Raw genomic sequence first — 21623 nt, 5'->3', positions numbered from 1 at the left:
GGGCTGCCTTCCAGTCTGACAAAGTGAACCAGACCCTCAGGATTCATTTCCAAGGAAATTTTGATTCCAGCTGAACACCAAGAAAAACATTTGGTTCCACTTGGGGAAGAGGGGAACAATCAACCCCACACCATTCACTAGGGAAGATGCGCTCTCACTTTGCACCTTTGCAGACTCAAATGTTAACATGAAAAAAAAAAGCAAACTGAGGACTTTCCAACCAGCTCTTAAAACAAGCTTTTAGTTGAGAAAATGGTTATTCCAGAAGATTCATTCCTAAAGCACCACTCATTGGACTGCAACACGAAGCCAACAATTCCCTTCAAGTTTATTCCTGCCCACCTCCAAGCTTAGCAAGAACTACACAGCTCCTAAAATAGAGGTGGTTAGAGCAAGGTGTGGAAAGAACCACCAAGGAGCACCAGCATCATCTGCAGAGGCTCTTCCTTGTTCTCCAGATGCAACATACTTATGCTTTTCTTTATACAGGAAAGAAAAAAAAAGACAATCAATGAAACTCAAGTGTACACCTCTCTACAGGTTACATTTATTCAGCTGGGCCAATTAAGAAAAGTTAAATCCCAATTAGTAACAGTAAAAAACTGTCTGTCACTTCTGGAATAATAACTGGAGAAGAATTAAAATTTTTAGATAAAAAAGCTGCTCTATGTCTAAAGAAACACACTAGAGGAAGCTGTGACATTTAAACAGCTAGAAATGAAAAGATGGCATTAATGCTTCCATAGAAGCAACTTTTTTTTCCCTTTTCCCCAAAAGGAAAAATAATCTAAACCAGCTACTTAACTGTGCTACTTCAGATATTTCATGCTGAATACTTACACTGGAAACAACTTCTTTGTGCCAGATCCAAGACCTTTTGAAGTTATTTACATTCTGCCATTAGCTTCAATGGGGAACAAGATCTGCCTTGCAAACTAATCAAAATAGCTGCAACTGACAGGCAAATTAATTCATGGCAGCTTTGGTTGCAACAGCTACAGAATTTAGCAAGATGATTGACTGTGTTAGTGATGTAGGGGCCAAATTCAAACACTTCAAATATAAAGGATAATTAACTTCCAAAATACCAGAATTGCAGGATCATAGAATGGTTTGGGTTGGAACGGACTTTAAAAGTTCATCTGGTGGAAGGAGAGGGGAGGTGTTGAGGAGGGGGTTCAGGGGTTGTTGGGTGCATGTTGGGAGTGGACACCTTCCACTAGACCAGATTGCTCCGAGACCCATCCAACCTGGCCTTGAACTCTTCCAGGGATGAGGCAGCCACAACTTCCCTGGGCAACCTGTGTCAGGCCTCATTACCCTCACAGAGAGGAATTTCTTCCTGATATCCTAAGTAAACTACTCTTGATGCGCACTAGCCTGTTGGTGTGGGGGGCCACCGCGTCCTTCCTGGAGAGCGTCCTGGTTGGGGCTGCTTCCACTAGTATCCCAGATACTCAGCTTCAGCACGACAACGCCAGGCTCTGCTCACAGAGGCCTCGTGCCAGCATGAACCCAGATGGGTAACAAGCCGCATCACCAGAGATAAAGAGGCGGGAGGGGCCTTTTGTGTAGATTCCAATGAGGTTTATTCCAAAACACACCCAGGAGGGTCCAGTAACAAAATGTCCCTGATAGAGGCGGGTTCAGGGATTTTATACTTGGGGGTTTGGGGGCAGGCAGAGCACCAGAAACCAACTGGGTGAGGGCTAGGGGGAGGAGAGAACCTGGAGTGACAGGGGAGCAACAAACCAGGGAAGGAGGGAGGTGGGAATAGGGACAGGGAACCAATGGGGTGCAGAAAAACTTCCAAAACATTATACATAATAACTAGGGGACATGCATATTCAACGGGATCTACACAGAACTAGGCGGAAGGTCAACTGACCACCCATAAAGCAATAATCTACATACCACAGTAAGGGACTGTGGGAACTCTCCATAACCTTGGGCGAGATTCTACACTTCAGTGCCAGTCCACCATGAGTCTAATGTTGCCCTGGCCCTTCCTGGCTCCCTGGTTACCTCAGCGTCTGCTGCTACCGCCACCACAACTCTCTGTGAGTTTGAAGCCATTTCCACTTGTCCTGTCTCTCCACCCCCTTGTAAATAGTCTCCATCTTTCTTGTAGGCTCTCTTCAGGCACTGGAAGGCCACCATGAGGTCACCCCAAAGCCTTCTCTTCTCCATGCTCAACAATCCCAATTCTCTCAGCCCTTCCTCACAGCAGAGGTGTTCCAGCCCTCTGATTATCTTGGTCCTCCTCTGGATTCACTCCAGCAGCTCCATGTCCTTCCTGTTCTGGGACCCCAGGGCTGGATGCAGGATTGCAGGTGAGGTCTCAGCAGAGCAGGGCACAGGGGCAGAATCCCCCCCTCCCCTGCTGCCCACAGGGCTTTGGATGCAGCCCAGGATACAAATTTCAGCCCAGGATACAGATGAGGTTGTAACATTCTATACAAAAAATACTCCTCTGAGAGAATGGGGGTGGGATATCTTTAGTATATCCAGCTTACACATTTACCTAATACACATTTAGTAAGACAGTGAATTTTAGAAAGAGATTTATTGTGTAAGAATGATTTTCATGCTCATTTACAATGAAATAATCAGTTTTAACAAATAATCGTGCCATTGCCTAATTTCAACACTAAACATAATATTTACATTCAAGTTTACATCTTTGTTCAAGTTCCATGTACAATATTGTCAGAATTAAGTAAGAATGCATCTTCAAATCAAAGTTCGCTTTTTTTTTTTTTTTTACAATAATCACCACCTTTCAGACATTTACTGAAAATGACAAATTTCCTGTCTTTGCAGTAGACAACGACAGGAATTATTTCCCAGCTACAGCACTGGAAAAGAACAAAAACCACAAAAAACCCCAAACAAAACCCCGAACACAAAAGCAACCCGCAGGAACCACTGTCACATGCATACATCAATCTCCAGTTAGCCAGGCATTTAAACAGGAAGGAGGGTGCAGAATAACCTCTGCACAACTGATTTTTGGGGACTGTTTATGCCATCATTGAAACAGATCCTGCCTTAAGAAAATGAACCTCAGGACAATTCTTTCACAAAGTCCTAAATAACAAGAAGACCTGCTTTGTCAATACTGAAGTGAACATCTTGTAATAGCACCAGACACACCCTGGAACTTTTTGTTATATTCTATTGGTTTGTTGTTTTCTTTTTCCACCACAGGAATGCCCAGGTTCACAGCATTGTGGCCTGGCAGCTTTTAAAAGACAACTAAAAAAACAAATAACACTCCCCACCCCCCAAATACAAAAACAACAACAAAACAAGAAAAAATACTTCTAATGTGCAGAAATTCAAACTGTAACTTTTTAGTACTGCTTTTTCCTCTTCACACTCTAGGATGTAAGGGAATTTCTGAGTCCAGGCCCATGTTTTCTTGTCCTGCACACAATCTCTCCCTTCTTCATCAAAGGTTTCCAACATAGACTTCTCAACCCTCCCACCCTGACCTGAGAATCAGCTCTGACAACACTCAAACTCAGAAATGGTTCTGAATAACAACTTAACATGGTCCCACTGAACAGCTCAAAAATGCAACACCATTTTTCCTTCCTTCCACAGTTCCATGTGATGCCTGCTATTCTAATCCATGTTCTCCTACCAGTGCTTCACTTGCTGCCTGGTTTCACAGAGGCCAGAAAGAGTAACAGAAGAACCAGAGCACACCTGCCAGTTCACCACTCTGACTTACGTAAGTTATATGATAACAACAACAACAAAAAAGTGATTGTCTTGGATTTTGGCTATTAATGTCATGGAGAGATACTGACTTTGAAGATGCAAACCTAAACATTCCCACATTTTAAATAATCTTTATATTTCGCAGAGACTACTTCACTTGTTCTGCCTTCATGTTGTGACATCTCCTGCAGAACTTGTGGGCTGAGGAGCAGTTGTAGAAGGCTGCACTGGCAGCATTTCTAGCTCGGATTCACGGACAAAGATGACGGCATCGCCACTGACATTTATCAAACACTGAGCCTGGAAAAGAAGCCAATACCCAGTTACCAAACAATAAACAATAACGTATTTTATGTTAACTTATATCTGCTAGATATAACTACACAGAAAAATCAACAGAGATTGGCAGAAGGACAAATTATTTGAATTTATCGGCGAGGCAACATGTGCCACATTTTCTTTTCTATCTGCTCACTTGTGTGCTACCAAACATGCAGATGGATTGTTGTAAGACCACCACAGATGAAATATCTGGATATCTGTACTTGCTTTCATTACTGTTTTTAACAGATTTAATTTACTGAACATTCTGTTACTGTGTTTACAAATTAAGGTTTGTCCCTTTATGTACAAAATGGAGCATTTTACGTCAGCAGCTCCAGGCGTTTTTATGTGGAGTTAGGATGGAAATCCTACAGTGCAACATCAGAAATATCAAGTTCTGCACTACTGTGCAACTATTTCCTGCAATTTACTTCACTCTAGCAAGCTCAGTTCTTTTACCCATCTGGGTATTTATGAAGCATCCTCATAATTTTGTGTTATACAAGAAGACTCTTGGATTCTTAAAACATTATCGTGAGATATCAAGAAATGTTGTGCAGATATGGCTCTACAGCACTGCAAGTTTTTAAAGACATAAAATGCGTATTTGTATCATACAAACCACAACAGCACTTGTTATTTCACATCCTAATGTACCTGATTTTTGTTTGGGTTCTCCATGAAAACACACTGCTTCATTATGTATGACACAACTGCATTCCCTCCCAGAGCTGCAACATGAGCTCTCACCATGGCAAACACTTCAGCAATAAAAGAATGGAGGAAACCACTGACGCCACCCTCCTAGAATGGAAAAAATACACATTACATGTTATATTAAGTCTAGCTACAAGATGCTGAGTGCTTCTCTTCCATATTTATCAGCTGAAAAATTTAGTGAATCCTAAATGGTGTGGAGAACTTAACAGCCATTCACTGTTTAACGGGTCACAAATCAGATGGAGAGAGACCATTTACAGGGGCCTGGAGTGACAGGACAAGGGGAATGGCTTCAAACTGACAGGTATAGATTGGATATTGGGAAGAAATTCTTCTCTATGAGGGTGGTGAGGCCCGGGCACAGGTTGCCCACCCAGAGAAGCTGTGGCTTCCCCTGGATCCCTGGAAGTTTCCAAGGCCAGGGACAGGGCTTGGAGCACCCTGGTCTACTGGAAGGTGTCCCTGCCCATGGCAGGGGGGTGGAACAAGAGAGTCTTTAAGGTCCCTTCCAATCCAAACCATTCTATGGTTCTATGAAATTCCTGGAAATTCCCAGTAAGGAGTGACCATTATCTTTGATCACTGCAACTTCATGTATATTAATGACTGTCATTAGTTCTCAACACTCACTAAAGAAATGATCCCTCAAAAAGTAAGCAAGGGACAGAGCAGAGACTTGAACTATTCAAACTATTTATTTTATTTTCCCCCTTGAAGCCCAAAGGAACTTCTAGCCATCTCATTTCATTATTTTTTTGACTTGATGGTGCTTGTGGGGCATTTTTACTTCTTTGGTGTGAAACTGAAGAATTTAAATTAATGTGAAAGGAGAAGGAAAACAACCAAATATGGATTTTCCTAAAAATCCTTATGAAAGAATGTGAGCAAGTACATTGTGGGGAAAAACCTATTGCACACGAACCAGGCAATCAACCAAAGAAATAAAAATCCCCAGAAAATGCTGAGAAAAGAAACTGATCAGAACAGAACTCACAGTTGGTTCAAAATACATATAAAATTTAAAAATTCAAGTGAAAGGCAAGACCAGTAGTTTTCTCACATGTTTCTGTGTGTGTGTGTGCCACTAGAAGAAACAGAAGAGGCAGGTAGAAGAAGAGATTGAACTGAGCTGAATTTCTAAGGGCTGTGTTCATTCCTAGAAGTATAATGTACCCTGAACAGACTCATAAAGGCATTAAAAAAACATATCTTGGATGAAAATTTACAAACAAAAAGGACAGGTATAATTTGTCAAACCCAGCATAAAGCAGGAATGAAGTCAACTGCAGCAAGAAATCAAAATTCAATACAAATTCATAATTCTCATGGAATTTTGATTTTGTCCAAGTCTTTTAAAGGTACAACAACTGATGGGGAAAAAATATGCATTATAAACCTAATACAACATTGGATGACAACAGGTAACAAAACCCACCTGTAAACAGCAAAGCCTAACAACAGTGGATTAATCTGACTTGAAATTATCATTAATTTTTGATTCAGGTATATATTTCAGCACTACCACAAGCAAAACATAAAGTAATACAAACACAAATGCTGATAATTACTTTCTTGTAGGACCTGAACCACATTGCTGGAGTTGGATATAATGACTGCTCTGTTCTGACTCCATTATAACTCAAGGCAATCCTGCAGTAAGAGTAGTTTGTGACTCAGCCTATGTAGCTGAAATAATTTAAATTAGCTCCCCGGGTGCTGGAAAGAGCGCAGTAACAGCATCCCAGGGACTCTGCAACATTCCAGCTTCATGAAGGAAAGCTGAATCAAACACTTGAATGACCTATCCTTGTTGGGATCTGTTATGACAGATACAAAAGCGTATCAGCTATTGAATTTGTACATACAGAATCTGCACTTAGTACAGAAATGTCCTGTAACCATTTCCCTGCTCTGACATCCTTTTGAAGACACGGTCCTTTTCACACATGGATTTCTCAAGTTAAAAGGGAAAGTTAAAAGTAACTTGCAAGATGCAAACAAAATGTTTGTCTGATCCAAGTTTCTCTAGAGAGCTCACAGCCCATTTTCAGGAAGCCTGATCATTTTTATTAACATCTGCTCTGTCATTTTAGCAATGTGTAATTAGGAAAAAACAGCACTCTTCAGCACTGACAAACCAGGCAAGAGGTACACTCTATTTGTGTGGCCAAAAGCAAAGATGCAGCTCCTTCCCGAAAGGACAGGAAAATTATAAGGAACATGGCTTGCATTTTGGCATGCTCAGAGGATTATTTGTTTTCCAGATGCAGACTGGACATCATGGTTTGAACATCACCTCTAAGCTGGTTGTGTGGTCATGGACTCCACAGTGTAATTTTTGATGCTCGTCACACACAGTTTTGTTACAGAGAATGCACAGAATGTAATGTTTAAAATTAGCATAACATTATCTATGATATGGGCAACGTTATATTAACCAAAGAATTTTAAAATCCAAATACACTGTGAAAATTCATCACTGAGCTTGCTAAATGAGAGAAGAACGGATGATTTATTTTTTTCTTTAGCATTTAATTTGGGTTCAAATGATCCCAACTTCTACCATTGTTGGTCAAAGACCCATTTTTTCCATATAGTTCTGTTTAAGAACTCACTGGTTTCGTGTTCTATCCAATTCAACAGCAATGGCAATTGTTAAGTAACCCCTTCCTAACAGTGCCAAACACAAAACAGCTTTGTGTGCTCCACGACAAGAGCAATACAATGGAACTTGCTCCGCACTCAGCACCTTCCCACAAGTGACACAAATTCTTCCCTGGCTGTGCCACACCTCAACTAAAACCTCTGATTCTTACAATTAACAAAAAATTATTCCCTGACATAAAATAAATCCTTGCCACACAGCTCACCTCACGCAAAGAAGTGGTTTCTCGTATAAAAAACATATTGATTATCCCAAGATATTTGGTTATTTTTGCCCCAGGGAGAAAGGAAAGAGGTGTCATCTTAACAACTGAGACAGTGGAATTGGTGCATGATGGGACAGAACGGTGCCGTAAGTATCCCTCAGCCAATGGACTTGCTTTTTCAAGGGAAGTAGCTGAAAAATGGGAAAAAAACAGGAGAAAATAACTATCAAGATCCATCATTGTTCCTCAAAACACAAAAACTCTTCTTATTGGTTTTCCAAATAGCTTGGTGACAACATTCAGCTGCCTGTGATGCTCAGCCATATATGTGAGAAAGGAAATCATCATGCAAAGCATGCAAAAGGAGACAAGAAGCTGAAATGGCATTTATTTGGAAGAGTGGCATTCCTGCAAAAGGAAAACATTGAGGCGAGCAGCTGCACATACAACAATCAGTTATAATGTGAAGGTAAAGAAAAAAGTGCCAACATTTTGAAACTTATTCTGCTGGAGGAACAAATTATAGGAAGTGTGAAAGTTGTTGTGTTTCTCCAGTGCAGCATTTTCCATTAAAACAGGTATTAATCTCTGCTAATTTAAGCAAGATAGTCAGACCTGTGGCCAAAGAACTACTAAAAACCAACTCACCACTTGCTAATTTAGTGACCATTGACTTGACTGTCCCCTTGGTGATTGCTTCCTGTTTCTCACCCCCAATTTTCCAAGATCATACATACACCTACATCCATGCAGTGGATGTTATACAATTAGTAGGCGTACACATGTATGGAGAACTAATTACAGCAAGACTTTATTTTGCTTTTTATGCTACTGGTTGATCAACCCTGTGTGAGCTTACAGAACAATGTCGGCAGTTTTCACACTCAGTAATTCATTCTACATGTGACCTGCAATGCTACTGCTGGGCAGGGCACTCCACTAAGTCACCACTGGGAAATCAGAGATATGTCTCAGATTATCAGAATGTGGTAGAAACAGCCGCCTACTTGTCTTAATTGATCCGCGCCTTATGGTCTGAGCTTTCAGTTTAATGAGCTCTATCCAGCTGTTGCATCTGTCTGCAAAGGAACTGTAATCAACTGACGTTGCTGGAAACACAGACAGAAAAACAAAAGAAAAAAAAAACAGAAAAAAAATATATGGATGATGTCTCTTGCTCATCTCAATGCTCCTTTTTGAGGAAGCAATGATTAGTGTCTGAGAGAGAACAACCATCCTTTTGCAGGTCTGTTTAAAAGGAAAAGTTACAGGATAGGTTTGGATTTGTCCAAACCAAAGTACCAATTTCTGGTGATGTCCCAGCTCTGAACCAACTGCCTGAGTGGGACTTCAGCACTGAAAAAACATGCAAATACAGTCATTAAGGACTTATGCTAGATTAGTTTTTTTAATCTCAATTTAGGTTTTAAGTTATGGCTTTTTAAACTTTATTTAAGCCTTTTTAAATTTTCATTTTCATTGCTTTTTTTTTTCCTTACAAAGAGCTGCTGATCAAGATTTAAACTTCCCAACTGTCTTTATCAATAACTAACCTACAGACTGAAAAAAAAAAGCTTTGGTGATGAGGATAAGAGTCACAAGCTGAAACAACACCTCTGTTTTAAACACAAATTAATTTTCTTTACACAACAGTCTTCCTTGCCCCAACATCCTCCCTCCAACACTCCTCCCATTATCATTACAATAAGAAGTAAGAGTTGTTTCTGCTATGACTTTTGGTATTAGTTGTAGGGGTGTTTGCATATCTTTAAAAAAAAGGGGGGGGGTTGCAAACACTGTTTCTTCATTACCCTGAAGAAACGGGAGGAACACATGCTAACTTCAAATTAACACAGGCAAAACAGCTCTCTTTCTGGGGTCTAATTTTCTGTCAGATAAAGCTATATCAATGTATCTGACAGAGAGGCTGTTATTATTAACAAATCTAACTTTTATTATTAAAAATCATATCGAAATATTAGGATATAATTAAGCCACACCGGAGCATGCATTCTCAGTTAAGTAGTAAACACTTCCTGGATTAAGACACATCCAAAAAAGGGTATACCAACATCCCAAGAATGCTCATTCTGTTCTGGCAGATGGTTAAATTAAGGAAACTCACCTCTCTGAGCAGCAGGAATACCTGTGTGGGAACTTGCACCCTCCAGGACTTCTAATAAAACAAAATTTATTCCGTTGAGATAATCTATTAAGCAGAGTCAGATAGTACAGGACAACATCTTCCAAGAAAGATGGGAGTGACTATTTACAAGGGCCTGGAGTGACAGTAAAGGAGGAATGGCTTCAAACTGACAGAGAGAAGGTTTAGATTGGATATTAGGAAGGAATTCTTCCCTGTGAGTATGGTGAGGCCCTGACACAGGTTGCCCAGGGAAGTTGTGGCTGCCCCATCCCTGGAAGTGTTCAAGGCCAGGCTGGATGGGGCTCAGAGCGACCTGGGATAGTGGAAGGTGTCCCTGCCCAGGGCAAGGGGTTGGAATGAGATGATCTTTAAGGTCCCTTCCAACTCAAACTACTCCACGATTCTACAACCCTTATAAAAGATTTTAGAGTCAAGTATGAAAAAAACCCACCCTCTATATAGTGTACTGTGTACTTTGATAACAGAGTTAGTATAAATAATTCACTTTACTAGATCTACCTTGCAATTTTAATATTTTATTTTTTAAATAACTGTGTAAGATTGTAAACAAATATTTAAAAATATTTTTAAAACAACAATCCTACAGAAAAGTAAAAATATATTAACCTGCTAAGTAAATGTAACTACAATGAAGTTATGAGGAAATGACAGATGGAATAATTTTCTGGCTGAAAGACTCTGTCTACAGCACAATATGGAATGTGGACAACATCAGGAAAAAGGATACATGGGAACAGGCTGCCCTCCACTGGTCAGTGCCCAGCACACAGGGAGAACAGTCCAGTAATGGGGTAGAGAGACACCAGCAGAAATTTCTGGGTATCTTCTCTTTTTTAAAATAAAAAATGTAGCCAATTAAAAGTTAAGCATTAAAAAAACTAAAAAACAGTAAGGATCTTTTTGCTGAAATTAATCTGGCCACTGAAAATACAAGTGAGTGTGGTAGGCACCCTTCTTTACACAACTGATGTTAACAGGCAAAAAAGGGAGCTCAAACATTTACAGTAATTCCCAGATATTTAATTTCCTCTCAGTAACCATTTTGGTAGATAATCCAACAAGGGAGAAGGAATTAAAGACAGCTGATTGCAATGAACTGAATTTTTAATGTAATCATAGAAGAACTGTGACAACCATTCTTGAAATGCAGCTCTATCTCAGGTAAAATAAAGCAGCTGTTTAAAAGCTACAATATGCTGCACTGTACAGATTATTTACTATACAAGTTTAGGCTCCTTTCACTTAAAGGAAATTTGCATGCAACCAGTAATTGGTAGATAAAGTATTTCCCAGCATGAAAACAATGAGATTAATTATGTGAGGCTGAGAAATCATGGAGGTATTTTATATGGGCCATTTACAGTATGAGACAAGCCTAATTATTAGGTAATTTGTAATTATGTCAAATGACACCCAACACCCAGTGGTTTGGAGCATCTTCAATATTCTAAATGCAAAGACAGAACTACAGGACAGGAATTTCTACAGGAAATATAGACAGAATGATCAACCAAGCCATCATCTGTGACTCTCAAAAAATTTGATGTCATGAGTAAATATACCCCATTATGTTTAGGCAGCAAAGCACATTTAAAGCCTGTGAAAATACACATATTTTAAAGCCTCTGCAACCATGAAAGAGCAGAACTCAAAATCAGTAAAAAACAACAGTTTAACGTTCTTCCCCTTAACTGACCTTTAGCTGGAGAGAATGGTTGAGAAGAAAGGGGATCAGAGCAAAGCTCCAAGGGAAATTGTAGCTGTTCTTCATTGTCTGTAGATGCTTCAATAAAGAAAACATGGTCAATTGATAATTAACCCGCAAAATAAGATCTGCCAGTAATTACAAGCAGAGTCAATTTAGTCAGGTCTGACTTGAACAGGTATTTTCAGCATGTGCATAAAGTGATACAGTTCTGCAGAAAGAGGTGTGTGACAACACATCCAGCTGCAACATTGAACAGAACTTGTGTTCCACTGAAAAGGATTTGGAGTTTTTAGGAAAAAATGAAGTCCATTCATGCATTTTAAATTTGATTCTGCAGTTGGATCTAAGTCAGCTGCCATAATAAAAATTAACACTTATTTCACATGAAAGAAAACACTTTACTGTTATTATTGAAGAAGTCAGCTACAACTGATGTTTTAGAAACATATGGCTCTGTTCTACTACCTAATTCCATTCTGAAGAATTGAGTATCCTCAGAGTTGTGTCTGAATTCCCACATCCAGACTGCACACATACATTTCTAGCATAAGATGTTACTTCATTAGCAAGGTCACATATGCAGATCACAGTAGTCTCTTCCATTCCCTCCATGTGCTTCACTGAGCTCCAAAACCATTACTCACCTGCTTAAGGATTTTAGGGAGGTTGGTTTTTTTTTTTAAGTATTAAGAATAATTTATTTTCTGCCTTCTTGAAGTATGGACAAAATTTTTACTTATAAGAACAAGTATTCTCTGATGATTTACACCACATGTTCCAAAATACAACAGAAATGTCATTATCTGTTACACTAACCTTTTAGAGAAAAATAATTGAAGTAGTATCACAGATAGAATAAGAAAGTACTACAAATTTATCGATTATGGAAAATAAATAGCTAATACTTGATAAGTAAGTCATCCTGCTGGAGGTCAAGTACATTAACTCTGAAAAACCTCTATGTGTTGAAAGAATCTCCCTGCAAAAATATATATATTTGGACTTGATGATCCTTGTGGGTCCCTTTCAACTCAGAATATTCTGTGGTCTTTGATCTGTGTATGTAGCTGAAATTAAAATCCAGACTCATTCGGCATTGGGGATAAAAAAGAAAAGATGCCTCACAATATTTACCTCTTTGCTGTGATTTTTCTGTAGGTGCCTTATTGGCTTGTAGTGCTTGGTTTTTGTCGTATGTAATGGCAACAGCTGTGACTGCAATCTGCAAATCAGAAATATTTGGCATATTAGGTAAGTTGATCTCTTGTGCAATCTGAAAAATGATTTTGCAAACAAGCAGTTCTTTGCATAGACACATAATAAGGAAAAAAACCATCTAAGAATTGTAAATCAAATCCCAGTAAAGCAGTAAATCAAATCCCAGCCCAGTTTACCCTGAGCAGCAAATGTTAACTAGGGCCATGCCTATGTGCTGGAAGTTAAAAGCAGCAATTCACTTACCTGAACTAATTCATCCTCTGGTAGAGCAACTGTAAAGTTTACATGGCAAAGACAGCAGGGAATCATAGACCGGAGTTTAAAATACAAACTCTGTTGAAGACAGGATATTATTTTGTGTTACTCAGAAAAAAAGAAAGTGTGGTTTATTTCAGAGAAATTAAGGATCAAAACTCTTTTCATAGTAGAAGTCATCTAATGATATTAATTTTTTCTTGAAGAAGAATTACATGTGTGAAAAGTCAGGACAGGATGCAATCTGCTGTGGAGCCGTCTTTCTATTTCTAGAGTACACTGCCAGTCAAAGGACTCCTGCAGATTCCAAAAGCTTTGGAAATCCCTAATATACTGAAAAAGGCTGAACCTATCTTTATAGCAACTCACAAACTAACTACATACACTTTGCAGTCTATTTTCAAAATGATGAGGCACATGTTATTTCCAGTATAGCTGAATTTTACTTGGTTTCCATTTGAACACTTAAAGAAGTATTTGAAATAAGTTTCTTACCTTCAACAGATTCTCACAGAGATCATTGAAGTTCTTATTGAGTGTTTGATTTGTTGGGTTAATGTTGCTTAATCTGGACACTCTTACTGCTGTGAACATCTGAATTAGAAACAAACATGTTTATTTTTTTGCCAACATATGCCAATATATTTTATCCAGTGTCTTAAACGCAAATTCATAAAGAAGGAAAATAATGTAAAATATGTTAACATATATGTTAACTAAGTAACAAAATATATTAGCTAAGCAACACAGTCAATAATCTGTTTCCTTTAAGGGGCTTCAAAACTAGCCAAGCCTTTTAAAAAGCCAAAATCTTTAAGTTCATATTTACTGTAATTACTTTCATATTTCTGTATTAGGTTCTTTGTTACATAACAGCATTAAAAAAACCAACAAAGAAACAGGTTCTCATACCCTATTGTTCTTACCAAAATACTACTTTTATTTCTGTCACAAGGGTATCTTTTGAATTTATCTTTCCAAATACACATTTAAATTACTACAGCATATTTCAATACAATTTAGCAAAAAGTTTCAATTTTGAATAACCTTACTTGAATTTCTGGTGTCCAGTTATTTATACCAGGCATAATTTCTGTGTTGCAACTGTAAAAACCTGTGAAGAAAATATTTGGGGAAAAAATCTTGTTTATCTACTACAATACAGAAATACTTGTAAAGGAAACATATGTGACAAGGTTTTGCAAATATTTTCCCTAATGTGGTTTTGAATATTGGATAATACAGTAGAAATGAGATCAACATTCAAAAAACAAATGTAGAATTCTTGTAGGAAGGGCCAATATCCAAAATTCACAACTGCTCCACCTATTTCTATTAGATAAACTATTCACAAATGAGGAATTTTTTTTTAAAAGGTGTGATATGAAAAGCTAAAAAGCCAACCTTTAACAGAGAGCACAGAAAAGGCTGTAAAGGAACTACCATAGTGACTGAATGCAAATTAAAACCAGAAATATAATGACTAAATGGCAGAGTAAAATAAGTTATTAACAGCAAATCAGCAATTCTGAAAGCCTGAAGATAGTTAAATAAGCAGAAAAGAGGCCAACCTGGTAGGGCCTATATAAAAGCAAAAAATAAGCTAGAAAAGAAATTGTGTAGCAGCTTGCAGAGGGTATAAATATTAGTAGATTGCCTTTCAGAGCATCAAAAGCAGAAATTCTGTTGAAGAATCAAGTAAGATTTAGAAAGGATATGCAGAAATAATGAGAGCAGAAAACATGCTTTTTCTTTTTACAGCAGTGTAGTAGAGCTTCCCACAATAGCAGAAAACCAGTCCCTTGTTTATTTGTCTTGAACAAATGTCTGAAGGAGATACTGAACAAAAAGGCCAATGAAAAACAAAGATTCCTATAAACCACAGAATAGGCAAAAGGTCAAACAGCTAATTGGCACTGAACTCTTAACTTACTCCACTACCAGAGAAAAACATTCTTTAATCTTCAAGTAATAAGGTGCTGAAGTGACTGGTCCTACTAATTTCCCTAGTACAGGTATCTCTATTACTGATCCATAGCAACTATTCCAGAGAAAGAAGTTCATGGGCAGACGGAAAAACAAGACTGCGGAGCAGCTGATACCAGTTTCCTAAGGAGCAGTCACTGCTCACAAGCTCGCAACAAGCACACAGACAAAAGGCTGATACCATCTACATTGGACATCAGGAAGCATTTGGAAAGATCCTTCACCAAGGTCTCTTTTAGCAAACTAAGAATGAAGCATCATCAAAGGAAATGTAAATATAAGACTAGAAAAAGAGGAACAAAAATGCTTCATTTTCACAGCGAAGACATCTATAAGTTTGGATTTTATGCTTCAAACACATAACTTATATGCAGAAGAGGATAAAACAAGATGACTGCTGATGGCCTTAATTTAGGGCAATAAAATCAACTGCAGCAGGACTGGATAATCAGTGAGGAATAAAAGATTTGGTGATAGTAATAGATAACTACAAGGACAGTTCTGTGCTCAACACGACTCAAAATTATTAATACTGATACCAGTTATTAGGAAGGAAACTAAGACTTGCACAAACGAAACACAGGGAAATTCACAATGACAAGAGGGAGGACAAGGACAAATCAAATGTCCAGAGCATTTTCTATATAATGGACAACCTCATTTGCCTCTTATCCAGATCCAGGAGTTCTGCTGGGGAAAGTATGACATATCTATACAATGATAAATAGTATAAAGACAACTGATACTAGGCAATAATTAGTTCTCTATTCTACTTTTATTAACCTGGAACCTACAAACTTGTAATTCAGTCTAAAAATCTTCAGAAACAGTAATATTGTCAATTCTCTTGGAACTTTTTAAATAGTTTTTAATGAAACTAGTCATATTCTGTCATTTTGCAGCCTACAGCATAAATTAGAAAAATATGGTTGTAACTATACCAGAAGGTGGTGGAACATCTGTCAGTAAAGAATGTACATCTTCCATTGCATCGGTATCATCAATCTGGAAGAGGGAGTAATTGAGAAAATCATGTTGCTATGCCAGTAAGACATTTCAGAAAGAAACAAAATAACCTCTATTCTACCCAACCTTTAAACACTCTTATTTTAGATCAGACTGAGTGCCCTGCTACATTCTGTAAATATTTCTGGCATGTCTTTACATTCATCCTGTCTTACTGACCGGCAAGAGATCCAAATTTACCTCTACCTTCCAACATTTTCTTATCAAGTGTTTTAGAAATGGTTTGTAATTTAACTCCAGTATTGAAGGGTTCTCTGTCAAGTAATGTGTCTCCTTTTTGCTCTCCATGCAAAAGGGGTGCCTTTTTTTTCCTTCAAAAAACAACCCAAAAACTAAACGACACCAACCCAGATATCTTTGCCTCTCATAACTGCCTTCCCAGCCTCTTTCAGCATGTCCTCATCACAATGAAAATTTTACTGCTTTTTCTTACATAGCTCCAGTGAACTATGATTTTACTCTTGAAAGCTTAGTCAGGAGTTTAACTAAATCTTCTGGAATATTGTTTCTGATATCCAATTAATCATCAGTCAAATATCCAGTTTCTCAAAAAAGACAGTAGTAAGTGATTCCACATGTGCGGGTTCTCAACCCCCACATGTCCTCCCTGGATGGGGGTGAAAGTCCTTGCCAGGAGTAAGAGACGAATGGGACTTTTGGATCTTCTCAGTCTTCAGATTGTTTATTATATCTTATCAGCAATTTACATGCTGCTGACATAGAATGAAGCAGAGCAAGTACCAAAAGACAAAATGCAGGAAACTCAAGGCCCTTTTGAAGATAAATCACCCAATTGTCACTAAGGACGTACATTATTTTTACTTTTCTACCCATGCCTAATGAACTATCCATTCACATAGCCCTGTACTGTGGCATTTCCTAACCAATCATTCTGTACTACCAACACTGCAAAAAATGGTGTAGTTGAAGAAGGAAGAGACCTGAAAAACCACAGGGATCCTCCATCTTGCCTTCATCTACTTACCATATTAATAAACCTAAAATTTGAAATTTTTCACCCTGTAACAAACTATATATTATACTATCCTCTAACTCACACCCTTATAGATTCTAGTTCACCCCAAAGCCTTGGCAGCTCTCTCCATGGACAAAGGTTAAAAACAGTGTTTCCCTGGGGGGATGGATCCCTCAGGACAGGCAAAGAAATATTCCCTGCACTTTGGGTTCCAACACCACAATAAAAAGTCCTTTTTTTCTATAAATGCCTTACAAAATCCTCTATTTTTTACGTAGGTATTCAACCCTTTTTGCAAAAGCACCAACCAATCTTAATTTATTATCCCAACCTCTCCCAGCCCATTATTTTTTCGCACTCCTTTCATACCTCTGTTTTCAAACAAACTGCTGTTACAGCTCCTTCATTCTCCCTATCTACAACCTTTCTTCCAGATTATTTTCTATGAAGATGGTGATTTGTGAAGATTAACAAAGTCTTAAATGTACCTTAGGCTGCAATTACAGGCTGTATTTTAAAGTGGTTTTCAATCAGCGATAGGTATTTGTACTACAGGATGATCAAAACTCCAGCCCTTCTTTAATACTTGCTGGAGTATTAAAGGCTTCAAAATGGACAATGTTCAGTCACATCTTTGAATTTTAGTGAATAGAGAGGTAAAAGAAATCTATGTTCTTTATTTATCTATAGGTGTTGATCTTTATAGTTGCAGCTGTAGAAAGAACTGGAAGGTACTGTCAGAAGTTGTGAATTCCTAAATTGTGAAAAGCAATAGCTGAAATTCAGAAGATCTTCTTTTACGTGCTCTCTTGGCACATGCAGTTTTTTGAATGCTTTGAATACAACCCATTCTGGAAACTAATAATTCTGAATGTTCAACTACAACAGTAAGAGCTTTGAAACAGGAAGAAAATACAATCTTTTTCTTTGCTAAACATAAGATGTGGCAACACAGAACCTCAGTGTTTATAAAAATAGATCTTAACTTTTTGATTAGTCTGATCTGCTGCTTGAAGCAGGCAGAAGGACATTTCTTAATAGCTCTTAATTATTATTCTAGAGATTGCTACATGTTCATGAACAGCATGGCAATTGTTTTTCAGATATTGTCTGTAGACATAATAGAGCTGTGCTTTAAGCAAACAGAGTAAGAAAGAGAGACAAAGCAAAATCTAATACTTCACTTCTTCTATTGATACAAAAGGGAAAAACTCATACACAATTTAGGAACTGTTATTGGAGATGAGTAAGAAAACTTTTTTTTTTTTTAATATATATTTCAGGAGAAGAAAAGTATGAACATGAGTAGTGAAAATGTTTATCACCTCCAAGACAAAAGCATCCTTCTTCCCATGTGAAAGGTCAAGCTCTGTAACTTCATCAGAGCTTTCTGACTGAGATCTCAATAGCCTGGAACGTTGTCTTGGCTCTGGAATGGGAGACCCAATGATTTCTTCTGGTAGTTCCTAAAAACAATGTAAGAATTAACAAATATTCTGCACGATTTAAAAATAATTTCAACTCTACACAACTTATTAACAATTCTAAGGATCAGGTCATTCTGAAAATTATTCTACTGAGCAATGTATCTAAATAAGACCAAACTGATTTGACTATGTGGCTAAAGAGATCTGAAAATTCCATCAGCTTTCCAAAATACAGTGAAAAAAATCTGTATCTCTATTGGTAAATAAACTTATGTTCTGAATGACTCAGGAAGAAAACGTGGATATACAGTGTATATATTTGATTCAAAATATTTTATTTTTAAGAATAAAAGATTTACTTACTGGAGGATTAATCTCATAAAGTTCCTTGTTTTTTGCTATTGTATCATTTATTTTCTTTTGCATATGGGATATGTGCTGCTCATAGGTGCCATCATTTGGAGTCTTCCCAGCAATCTGAATACCCCCAGGTGTTGGCAAAGCTGCTAAATACACACCTGTTGCAGACTTTTTAAAAGTCACACAGAAAAAGACAATTATATAAGCATGAATTCCTAATACTTTCATATAAAGCCTTCCATAATGCTTATTCTAAAACAGCATTGTAACATGCAAATTACAGCACCATCTCTTGCAAATAAATAAATGGATCTCTCTCTTCTGTTCACTTATGAAAAAACTTCACTATTCTTTAAAAATACTCCCTCCTCCTCATTTTTCATTGTGGGACTCTTAATCTTGCCTAAAAATTCCAAACAAACTAAAAATTAAAGCCTCTGCCCCAGTATGTTTTGCATAAGCAAATAGTTTTTTACAATTTTTGAAGACTTAAAACTTGGCCAAACCATTTACAGCATCACTGAGGTTGTGACAACCTGATTTCTATTTACGGGAAACAGATCATGAAAGACAAAAGATGCCAGCCAGAATTACCCAAGCACCCTCTGATGCAGGAAGATGCAGTGTTCTAACCTGGCATGACAGAATGGGGTTAGAAAAGGTTGTTAATGAACATTTCTTGACTTTCTCTAAGACACTTCAAATCTATCATTTATTTCTTCAGTTCGATCAAAGAAGAGGCAACAGACCTTGCTGTTTCCCTTGTTGGCAAATAACCAAAAGATGTACTGAGACTTAATTGACCTGATTTGTCATGGAACTGCAATTCAATTTGAGAAACAGGGATCTCTTTGACAGGACGTTTAAAGAATACCATCATTCTTCTACAATTTGTGCCATTAAACTGTTTAAAGCTTCTTTTCCTCTCATCCCTTTTCTAATAATCTTGTCTTCTACCATTTTCAAGAGATTTGAATTGCCTTCTGCTGATTATGAAAGACAAGTCTGTCCTGATTTTACAATAATTAAGGCACCTTGCTCTTAAAATGACGTTTCAGTATGTCTGGTTACTCCAAATCTCACAACATCTGCATGTCCTTCCTGAAAAAATACTGTAAGAAAGCAAAAGAATCCCAGGATTCCAACTGTACTTACTGCCAAGCCCATCAACATATTTTCCCCCACAGTGATCTGAATTCTCAGCCCAAAGAGGGCATTCATTCCTCTCAGCTTGAGTTTGTTCATCAGTTGTGTATGCACTTCATACTCCATGAATGGCAAGAGGTTGCTGATAGAAGTTGCATTTGCTTCAGCCTGAGCTTTCTTCTTCAGACGGCACAACCTGGCAACACAGACCAGCACAGACAGAGCTTTAATGGATTTCTGAAGATTGAAAGGGATCACAGGATATTTTGATTTTTTTTCCCTCATTGTATAACCTGATACAGCTTCTTTTCAATTCTTCTAGATTGCTGCAACAGTAAAATAAAATGCCAGTTCTTTACAAGAACTCCTTGAGACAATGTCATCTGAAAACTTCTATTTTCAGCATTTCTTCTAGAAAGACCCCCAATACAAACATCTATTTCTCTTGCTTGCTGCAAACCTCAAGCACTTCAGGTACAAGCACAGAAAATTACTACCGTAATTTCTAGTGGCAGAACTTTTAAAATTCCTATTAATACTGTTATTCAAGACACACATTGGAAGGAAGAAAAAAAAACCCAAAACCAAACCAAACCCAAGTGCCCTCACAGCTAAAGCATTAACCATACTTATCTGAAAAGAATAAAAGAAAAAGCATAGCAATCCCATCTCTGACTATATGTTAGTCATCTTCCACTCTCTGGGTTTAGTCCTACAAGCTGAAATTCAAACCCCAGACCAGTGCAACGATACTTTCAGAGAGAAATTTTATTCAATAACACATAGCAATTGTATGTTTTATAAGATTTGATGACACACTGGATTTTAGCAACAGGAATTCTTTCAAAGATCTCCTTTGAGATCTTTGAGAACTTTACTAGACTTAGGAAATATTTTGACAGATACCTGGCTTGAATAAGACATCCCTTCCCAATAACTATTGCCTCTACAGGAAGGTCAATTGTGGTGAAAAGGACATCAGGAACTTTTTGCTTCCTGCAGTTGTAACAGTAAGTGAGGTGAGCAGGGAATGGCATGTTCAATTCATCATATGGGATATGGCAAAATCCACAACCTGGTGGTGAAGCGTCTTCCATCCTAAAAATACATTATGGAGAACATACTTAAAACATCTGCATCTTGTTAACAATGATCAGTAAGTGCACGTCTATAAACACCTACAGATACCTACTTAAATCATACACCACAGATAAACTCTGCTCCATTATACCAATGTGACAACTTTTGCAATATATGAATTAGAAGAAGAAAAGGTTGCACGCTACTTGCTAAAATACTATCAATAAAACTTGCATTAAAACTTCTTATGCAGGGATTGAGAAAAAGGACATTCAGAGACCAACGGTTTATATAAACCTGTAACATTACTGAACTGACTTTAAGCATTGTGACTTCTAAATATAATCCCAAGAATTCACTGTACCAAACACACCAAAAAGTCTCTTCTACATTCATTGTGTCCAAAACCCTATAAAAACTTAATGAGCAGAATACAAACAACAAACCAATCACCCTACTGAGAAGCAGCACAATATATATTAACATTGTGAAAAGAACAGCAAGATTATTTCCTAAGATAAGGTATCAGGTAAAACTTGTTATTTGCTTAAAACACTTAAGTCTCTCTCCCCCATGAGCAATACCCAGGAATGACCACAGGGAAAAAGCAGGTCAACTGCATCACTGCAAA

At 37.7% G+C, this 21623-nt stretch overlaps 1 protein-coding gene across 24 annotated transcripts in view; it reads right to left on the bottom strand.

The window, feature by feature from the left end:
- Nucleotides 1–2547: 2547 nt before the first annotated feature.
- The window catches only part of C2CD5 (C2 calcium dependent domain containing 5), a 58984-nt gene continuing 39908 nt past the window's right edge, over nucleotides 2548–21623 (bottom strand). For 10 of the 24 annotated variants that reach the window (XM_042050112.1, XM_042050120.1, XM_042050124.1 and 7 more), the window contains 15 exons: nucleotides 20819–21010; nucleotides 19922–20108; nucleotides 18770–18934; nucleotides 18305–18445; nucleotides 15919–15982; nucleotides 14044–14105; nucleotides 13487–13585; nucleotides 12980–13069; nucleotides 12653–12740; nucleotides 11507–11593; nucleotides 9769–9819; nucleotides 8651–8752; nucleotides 7644–7834; nucleotides 4711–4857; nucleotides 2548–4029 (listed from right to left, as the gene is read on the bottom strand). In XM_042050112.1, coding sequence (XP_041906046.1) covers nucleotides 3898–4029; nucleotides 4711–4857; nucleotides 7644–7834; nucleotides 8651–8752; nucleotides 9769–9819; nucleotides 11507–11593; nucleotides 12653–12740; nucleotides 12980–13069; nucleotides 13487–13585; nucleotides 14044–14105; nucleotides 15919–15982; nucleotides 18305–18445; nucleotides 18770–18934; nucleotides 19922–20108; nucleotides 20819–21010 — 1798 coding nt within the window. In that variant the 3' untranslated portion in view covers nucleotides 2548–3897. Of the gene's footprint in view, nucleotides 4030–4710; nucleotides 4858–7643; nucleotides 7835–8291; nucleotides 8383–8650; nucleotides 8753–8945; nucleotides 9000–9768; nucleotides 9820–11506; nucleotides 11594–12652; nucleotides 12741–12979; nucleotides 13070–13486; nucleotides 13586–14043; nucleotides 14106–15918; nucleotides 15983–18304; nucleotides 18446–18769; nucleotides 18935–19921; nucleotides 20109–20818; nucleotides 21011–21623 lie in introns of those variants that run through there. The other 14 variants (XM_042050121.1, XM_042050126.1, XM_042050113.1 and 11 more) reach the window with 5 other exon arrangements.

This window comes from Corvus kubaryi, unplaced genomic scaffold (assembly GCF_017639235.1).
Source record: "Corvus kubaryi isolate FWS band 111438036 unplaced genomic scaffold, C.kubaryi_AGA036_p1.0 72, whole genome shotgun sequence".
Lineage (NCBI taxonomy): Eukaryota > Metazoa > Chordata > Aves > Passeriformes > Corvidae > Corvus > Corvus kubaryi.
This window is presented reverse-complemented; position numbering and strand designations above follow the sequence as displayed.